The sequence below is a fragment of the Pinus tabuliformis genome, chromosome 4_2 (assembly GCF_031772625.1).
Source record: "Pinus tabuliformis cultivar Carrire ecotype Pingquan chromosome 4_2, CPIR1, whole genome shotgun sequence".
Classification (NCBI taxonomy): domain Eukaryota; kingdom Viridiplantae; phylum Streptophyta; class Pinopsida; order Pinales; family Pinaceae; genus Pinus; species Pinus tabuliformis.
In genome coordinates, this window is record NC_142304.1 from 482,621,804 (window position 1) to 482,630,556 (window position 8,753).

Sequence of the window (8,753 nt, forward strand, 5' to 3'; positions counted from 1 at the left end):
TTGGTAGACCTCTTAAACCGATCTTTCAAATCGTACAAGTCTTCTAAGTTGACCACTGACTTAGGTATAGCATTATTAATGCTATTTTGTTGCAATTGTTGATCGTGCTGGTCTTCATCAATTATTTGATTAGAGTAGGATCCTTCAGAGGTGAGGAAATTTACGATATCAGGATCGTTATTGAATACTCTCCAATTTGTGATGTTGTCAGGAATGGACGGTCTAAATATTAATTCTATTGAGAATCTATCTGGACTAAAATCTTCGGATGGAATAAGCTTAGAAGCTACGTTAGCCAAAAGGTCTGCACTTGCGTTTTGGAGCCTGGGGATTGAAGAAATATTAAATGGTATGAAATGCTTAGTCAGATCTTGTACTAAAGATTGATAGTGTTTTAAATGACCTGATAAGCAATGTACATTGTTATATACCTGTTTAACCACAATCTCAGAGTCTCCAAAAACTTGAAGATACTTGATGTCTAACTCGATTGCTTTGTACAGGCCTTGAACCAAAGCCTCGTATTCTGCTGTATTGTTTGTGCAATCAAATTTGAGTCTGCATGTGAGCATGATTTTATCTCCTTCTGGACTAATCAGAATGCATCCTGCTCCCACTCCTTCGTTAGATCTAGAACCATCAAAAAATAATTTCCAAAACAAAGATTTATTTACAGGTTTATCTAAAAAATTGATACATTTCGAACTATCAGTTCGAGAAATTTTTTTGACTTGGGACAAAACAGAGTGTTCTAAATAGGGTGACGCATGAGCATTGAAATTGCCAAGGAAAGAATCTACCGAGTAATTGCCAATAATGCTGCTGTTATACACTGCTGGTTCATTTTCTCCCTCTAACTCCGTTACTATGTACTTCTGGGGTAGCTCTCGTTCAACTTTTATTTGATTCGGTTTACCGTTGTAGGGCAGCCATATGTGCGACCAGTTAGTTGCGAAGTATCCATGGAGTTTTTCTGACCAATCCTGCTAAGAATTAAACCATAGAATTCTGGGATATCGACAACTAGAATGTCAATAACCTGGCATACCTTCGGGTTGGATGACAACCTTATGGTTACTTGATTTAGTTCACCAATCACTTCGACTTGAGATCGATCTAGCTAAACTATATGCACTACGGATTTCTGTGGTTGAACATTTAACTTGGCACATATAGATTTGGGTAAAATATTCGATGAAGCACCGGAATCTATCAAACAATTGTGCACATTTTTATTGAAGATTTCATAAGTAAGGAGAAACGGGGGAGTGTGAGATCTTGATCTTCCTCCAATTAGGGCGATGTCATTTGGATCAATCTTATTGATCGCATTAGTTGGAGGTCTTCCCATGTTATGGGAAGCTTGAGAAAGTACAACGGCAGGCAAAGGTGCGACTGGCATGGCATGTAATTCTTTCATCATTATCTTCTGTTGATGTTTCAACTTGCTCAGTTCGTAAAGGGTGATGTTAGCCCTAGTCTTCTTCATGTCTTCAATAATATTGTACTCCATTTCATCCGACACTATCAGTGTTTTCGATGGAGTCGTTTCATCTGTTTGGACTGGGCTAGTTTGAGTTGCTTTAGATATCGTTTTCTTTGTTGCGACTTTATCCTTTGTTGCAGAGCTTGCACTCTTCAGCTTAGTGGTAGTTTGTGGAGGATCAAGATGATTTTTGCTTCGTGTGCTAACTGGAAATACTTCTTGATCTTCTTCTTGTGGGAGGATGAAATCCCACATTCCTTGTAATTCCACAACTTCTTCGTCATCAGTCTACCCTTTAGTGGCAATTTCCTCTTCGTCTTCCTCGGATTCAACATTTGAAATGGCATTGGGCGGCTTTGCATCTGTTGAAGGACCTCTTTTAAAAGCTCTGTAGGGCTTTTTTGAAGAAGTTTCTGCTACTTGCTTTTTTATGTCGACCATTTCATTGGACATGGTCTTTAGAATTTTCTGCAATCCTTCCAAATCAAATGGATCTTTTGCTTGTTTCTTCTTGGAGTCTTCCTTAAAGGTGACTTTTTTGGATTTACGTTCCTCTATCGCGGATCTCTTTTCCAGGGCTATGATTCGTTTCTCTACTGCTATTGCCTCTTTCATGTTATCAGCTAAGGTTATTTTATTTGCCCTGTCCACGAAGATTGCTATGTTCGATGGTAGAGCAGTGATATACCATTCACATCGTACTTCTTTGCTGGGCTGGGAAGCAGTAGGAATTTTGTTGAAAATTTTTTTGAAACGTAAATTGAAATCCTTGATAGGCTCTCTAGTTTCGGCTTTAAGATTGGATAGCTCATTGATTAATGTTTTCGTAGACCTGTCATCACCAAACTTGGTTAGGAATTGGTCCTGGAAGATGTCCCAACTTGTGATGGATCTGGAGGGTAATGAAAAGTACCATGACCCGGCTGTTCCTTGCAGTGTATAAGGAAAAAGCCGAACAACAGAATCTTCATTAGTAACCCCATTGAGATTAATGGAAAGCATGAAGTTGCTTATGTGCTCTTCTGCTAGCATGCCTGCCTCGAGATTTAATTTAGGCAGCCATTTCTCAGGATGGGCCGGTATTTGACTCAAGGGTGCAGGCATTAAGACTGCCCCAGGGTTATTCCATGGAGACTGGGTCACTGTTGAACTACTAACAGAGGAGATTGCAGAAGATGATACCTGCGGCTGCGAGGATGAGGATACTACGATTGTAGATGATTGAAGAGGGGTTGTGGGGGTTCCAATGGACGGATGGACAATGATCTGGAGTGGAGGTGTGGATGGGTGACTTCATGGTGAAGTAGTTGTGATGGACAATGTTGACGAAAGAGTCTCACTGTCAGACTCTTGCGGTGATTTCCTCGCTCTTTTCCTGGTGGGAAGAGGTAATTCAGTTGGCTGGACGCCAAACTTTTCACTCTTTAGCCTAGTCAGGGGATGAGCAGGGTTGTATTGCGAAGTCACGCTACCTTGAGATTTATCAGACCTCTGAGGAGAAATGTAAAATCGCTGAAGTTTTTGAATCAGGGATTCTACTTTAGGAAGTTCAACGATAGATTGTTCTGAAATATCAGGGTGTGTAGCAGCGGTTGATACTCGAGCGACTTCTGACTCTGGATTTAAATGTAATGGAGAAGTCGGGAGAGATGATGAGGGAAATTTACTCTCAGAATGGTATTCAGATTTGGATTTACTTGCCATTCATAGTTCATGCCCTCCTTCTAGCGCCAAATATGTTGAAGCCCCGAAAATCGGGTCGAAAACAAGGGGGATAACCGCCCGGTCCGGACCTTGGTTGGCAGCGCCTTATCTGTTTGGTATAGCAGGTCCGACTGGGGATAATGGGACCAGTTTCCCAATCTATGTGTGCGTGTGTAGAATTTGATGTTGCTGATCTAACAGTTCCTATCTAAGCTATTCTAATTCAAACTTTTAATCTAATTCTATGCTATTGTAATCTAATAAACAACACATCTAAATCTATACTAACCCGGGATGTAATTCTTCTATTATCTAAAGAGATTTCAAATAACAACTGGTAATAAAGATCATTCAGCGATTATAAGAAAGGAAATCAATTAAAGATGAACCACTTCGCATAAAAAGTTAGAAGAAACAGTTGTGAACAACATATCGCATAATGAGCTATTCATACATTAGGCATAAATAAATAGCTATCACCATACAAAAGTGCCAAATGATAACTGAAGCATTCATGCAATAACACATAAACAACTAAAAAATGTATATCACTCTAACATATAAGCAGAAATGGTCAAGAGATAAAAGTACCATTTATGACTAGTCCTACTCATAAGCTTCAAGGAACAATGATTTATCTCTCCTTGCTCTAACATCTACTAAGAGTACAGAAGTGCAACATCAGTAACAGATATCAAATGCAAACATCAACAAATCTTGATCCATTCATTCACCAAAACCTCCTCTGAGGGTGCAAAAATGCATGTTCTGAGGACAAGTTTTTGATAAATTTTTGGACCCTTCTCTAAATGCATGAGAAGGGTTTAAATACTACTAACTAAATAAGTTAATTACACAGATTCAGGATATGGTTTAAATAACCGCCCTTTTTTCTAAGAAAAACTATTTCTAAAAATTAAATCTAATATCTAACTATTTCTGCATTTGCTCCTTAATGTTGTGAGCATTCAATATTTGCCTGGGTAGAGTCGGCTGACTGTCTTCTGCTTTTGGTTGAGCTAAGCAAACAGAAATTGTAAGAGCCAACACCATCTTTTCAGCAAAATCAATGATATACTCAAGAGTCATCCTTTAGCTACGTGGATTTACTGTGTATGCCCAATAATAATCCAAGTTCCACTTGGTTAATCCTCGAATTGCCTCTGCCTTTTCTTTCTTGCATTTTCCGGACTTACTAGTGACTGAGCAGTTAGAGGCTTTGCACTACCTCCGTTCTTTGATTCGGGCTTTTCTAATGCGTTTTTAGACTTTAGCGCTTTTTCCTTCACCGGGTATAAGCTTCAAAATTTGTAAACATACTGCTTTCGTGAGCTTCTGACCTTGAGCGTTAAACCGCCTGTTGATATCAGCATTGTTCAATTACTCATTCAACCATAGCTGTTAATGAAAGATCTGTAATGGATAACTCAGCACCATTATGTGAATCTGCAGCTCTGTTGCATGCGGTATCCGTTTATGATGGCATCTCTTCTCTGTCTCTGAGCATTGGAACTTTACCCTTTTCCTTCATGGTTACTTGCACATTGCTTTGTGTTGTTTCTGTTTTTCGTTCCTGCAGTTCACACATGAGGAGAGAGTAATGATAATAAAAATCGACAAGAAAGCTTTAAGCTCTACGGAAGTACAAAAACATGCCACCTGACGTGAACTGAATCTTCAAAAAACACAAAACTGTCTTTCATTAACAACTGACGTATCATTCATTAATTATCATTAAAGCGCGTATCCAGTGCTTGGTTTATGGAAATCTTTTCTTAAATGTTGAGCCGGGGAAAATCTGCGATGGGACGTTTCTGCGATTCGCATCGCAGCATCGCATTACCTCAAATTTCATTAAGATGTGTTATCGCAAGGTTGCTTGATCGCGATCGCAGTATCGCGCTATCGCAAGATCGCGGAGCGCAGTATCGCACTATCACAAGATTGCGGATCACTACAATCATTAAATGGTTATGTGTTTTTCATGCGACATTGCGATATGCAATGTCGCATATCGGATATCGGCGATCTTTTAAGGTTTTTCAATGTGAGCATTTCTTAATGCATGCGATGCGATGGAGTTCGCGTCGCACTTTCGCAGTTTATCATTTTTACTCATAAAGAAATGTCCTCTCATTCTTTGCGCGATGAGATGTTCTCTTAAGGAGTAAAATACATGAGTTTTAATTGAATTTTTAAATTTTTTTACTAAGGGTCCCCACTTATCTAGTGTTATTGCTAATTCTAAATAAGGAGGGGGGTTGTTGGTGGCCACAACAAGTACTCAATGCATCTGTCAATTAGATACTTCCCATTTAAATTATTGGCATTACTAGAAAAGTATTTAAAGTAACAAGAAACAGAACAAATAAATAAACAAGAAACAGAACAAAATACTTTGTCAATGTTCATTGAACTGCAATTGCATTTATAAGCATTGACAAAAGAGATGAGAATATTTTCCCATCAAAAGATTGCCAGTGTCACTTAGTTCATTCTTCTGTCATTTTACATGTGCTTTTCGTTCTTGTGGAGCATAAGGAAAGAGACTAAACATGAAATTGAATGTCAATTTTCAAAGAAGAGCTGAAAATTCTACCTATCATTTATGAAACTGCCCGGTAAAATAATTCATGGCAACCAAGCTTATAGATTTATAATAAATAAGACAGTGATTTTCTATAAGAAGTGTGTCCTTATCCATAACAACTAGTAAGATTGTCATTCCATGCACCATCATTATCTGCCATATATGCTCAATGCACCTTGGCCATTATGAATGTGGAACGAGTTTAGTATATGACCTCTTCTTTAGTACTGATTTCAGTGCTACGCTCGTCATAATAGCCTCTGATAACTCATACAGATTATGAGCATTGTACTCCACTACATCATTATAGTGAGCTGTTAGCAATTATCTCAAACAATTACATAGCGTCATCGAGATGAGTCATGACTTGTTCAGAGGGTAGGGTGATTGAGATGTGTTCTTCGTATGCAGTAAGAAAGTGCGGAAAAAGTTGTTTTTATTAATTAAATAAATCTTTACCATTCCGTGAAAGTTCGTATCAAATTTGAGAAACATTTTGCATATCGTAATATATAAATCTAAGTCTCCTCTAGCAAGTCAAGTCAAGCGCATTGAACAGCAAACACATTTGAAATATCCAGATTTCACTCCACACGAACTACTCTGATCTCGGCAGTCTTGTACACGGCACATTTACATTTAAAACATGGGGAAGAAAAGTAGTAGTTCATCGTTAGTTTTAATTGTTTAGAATCACAAGTAAAGTAGAAGACTTGTAGTCCGTTGAAATCACAAGTTTTCAAATAAAGTTTTTTAACCTAATTTATATTCACTTTAAACAATAAAATTTGAAAATGAGATCAAAGAAAAACTAGGTAAATTGCAACCAAAATTTTCAAAAAAGCTAATAATTAGAAAACACCGAAAAAAGTACCAATAGTGGGTTATGTCGACATGTAGAATTTTGTAGGGAATTTGTTCAAGTTTGCCTTGATTCAAAGTTTTGGTTAAAACAAGACCACATTACTCACTCAATTGCCAAATGACACAATCAGTGTAAACTACCGTTTGTTACCCATGTTTGATAGTCGCGTGCAACCGCGGGCCACCAACTCCCCCCTCCAGCCAAACACAATGTGAATGCTTCCTATACGTCATTCAATGGCGGTGCTTCCAGATACTCTCTTTTTGGCCATGTCCACGCATATTCTATTTTAATTATATTTCCAGGAAAATCTGGTGGCAATTGCACCAGGCATCGCCGGATACTCAAAGGCGGCTTCGGCGTTGAAAACGTCTCAACGCGGAAAATGTCTCATTGCGGTTGCTTGTTTGGTCTCCACTCTTTCCCCTATATATATACAGCGATGAACGAGTGATCATATATAGAAGCGCAGAGTCTTCTGTCACGCATCTCCTAATACTATCCTTTCCCTTTTCTGTCATTTCTTCTCTAAATCAGATTAACATAGTTGATAGTTTTTATACAAACATCCTCATTTTACACACAGAAAACGCAGTGGTAACCAAGATTCAGAACAATACAGAAATGGCTGTGGGGAGGCTTCTTTTGGCAATCTCAGCCCTTATTTCAGTTATAAGTCTGCAAGTCGTTTATGGTATGTACAATTGATTTCAATATGTTGGGCATTTCCATTGAGAATCTGTAACTGGCTTGGTTAATCCTTTTTCTGATAATCAGATCATAGTAATTGGTCATGGAATTAACAATTATTTAATTTATAGATTACTTACTGTTCGATTGATTAATTATCAGGACGCATAATATGCGACAAGCTGCCCGTGGAGGTTTGCGTTTTTTCTGTGTCGTCTTCCGGAGCACGTTGTGTACTTGAGAAATCCATCTTGAGGGATGGGAATTCGCAGTATGAATGCCAGGTGAGTTTACATCATTTTCCATTAATTAATCTCACATATATGATTCTATGTGAAGTACTGTCTTTGCCCAACATTTCTAGTATGTTGGTTTAATTAGTTAATTGGGCGATTGATGATGTGCAGAGCTCCGAGGTTATAGCAGAGAATATGAAAGAATTGATAGAAACAGATGAGTGTATGAATGCGTGTGGGGTGGGGAGGATGACAGTGGGGATGTCCACGGATTCTCTAGCAGAACATGGTTTCACAAATAAGCTATGCGGTCCCCGGTGCTACAACAAGTGCCCCAACATCATCGACCTCTACTTCAATCTTGCCGCTGGGGAAGGTATCAATCAATCTTCATCATCATATTCATGTATCCTATGTTGTATACTTACTGGATATCTACATGAGACATACCCGCAACTCTGCATATATGTATGGGTTTCATAACTGAAGTTAGGCCATGATTCATTTATTTATATATAATTTGTGCAGGTGTATACTTGCCCCGCCTGTGCCAGGCTCACAGAAGCGGAGACCGGCGGATGATGAGCGAGTTTGGCTCATATGCTGCTGCTCCTGCAACAATTGGTTTTGGAGATATAACAATTTCTCCTGCTTCAGCTCCATCTCCAGTTTCTTCATAGTTCAGTCATTCACAACCAGATTCCATAATTTTTCTAGCTCTTGTACTACCAGTGGAGAGCATACAATCAGATTCGTTGTGCAGGACTTATGTCTGCTATTATTGCAGGATCCATCGTGATTAGTGGGAGATTCTTTTCAAAATATCCCTTCGATTACTGAAGTTTACTATATATTTATTTGGAATAAAGGATGTAATTTGCAGCATTTATTTGTATAGTTTTATTGTATGCTTCGGCACTCTGAGGAAGTATTATTTATAGCACAAGTTTTGGGTATGATATTTCGCCATTATTCATATTAAATGATTAGCCGTTTCGATTACTGAAGTTTACTATAAATTTATTTGGAATAAGGGATGTGATTTGCAGTAGTTATTGTATGCTTCGGCAGCCTGAGGAAGTACTATTTATAGCACAAATTTTGGGTATGATTATTCATGTTAAATGATTAGCCGTCTCGATATAATGAACTTAATGAAAATAGTTTTGGTTATATTTGCAC

General features: G+C 38.3%; 1 protein-coding gene across 1 annotated transcript; it reads left to right on the plus strand.

Moving 5' to 3' along the window:
* The first annotated feature begins 7,176 nt into the window (after window positions 1–7,176).
* Window positions 7,177–8,533, plus strand: LOC149170051 (uncharacterized). The gene is made up of 4 exons (XM_089427221.1): window positions 7,177–7,339; window positions 7,498–7,619; window positions 7,743–7,947; window positions 8,100–8,533. Exons 1-4 carry the CDS (start codon window positions 7,270–7,272, stop codon window positions 8,249–8,251), a joined length of 549 nt encoding a protein of 182 aa, XP_089283347.1. The 5' UTR covers window positions 7,177–7,269; the 3' UTR covers window positions 8,252–8,533.
* The last annotated feature ends 220 nt before the right edge of the window (window positions 8,534–8,753 follow it).

Coding starts and splice junctions, on each gene's coding strand:
- LOC149170051 (XM_089427221.1), top strand. CDS start 7,270: ATGGCTGTGGGGAGGCTTCTTTTGGCAATCTCAGCCCTTATTTCAGTT. Junction 7,340..7,497: donor AAGTCTGCAAGTCGTTTATG/GTATGTACAATT, acceptor ATTAATTATCAG/GACGCATAATATGCGACAAG. Junction 7,948..8,099: donor CAATCTTGCCGCTGGGGAAG/GTATCAATCAAT, acceptor TAATTTGTGCAG/GTGTATACTTGCCCCGCCTG.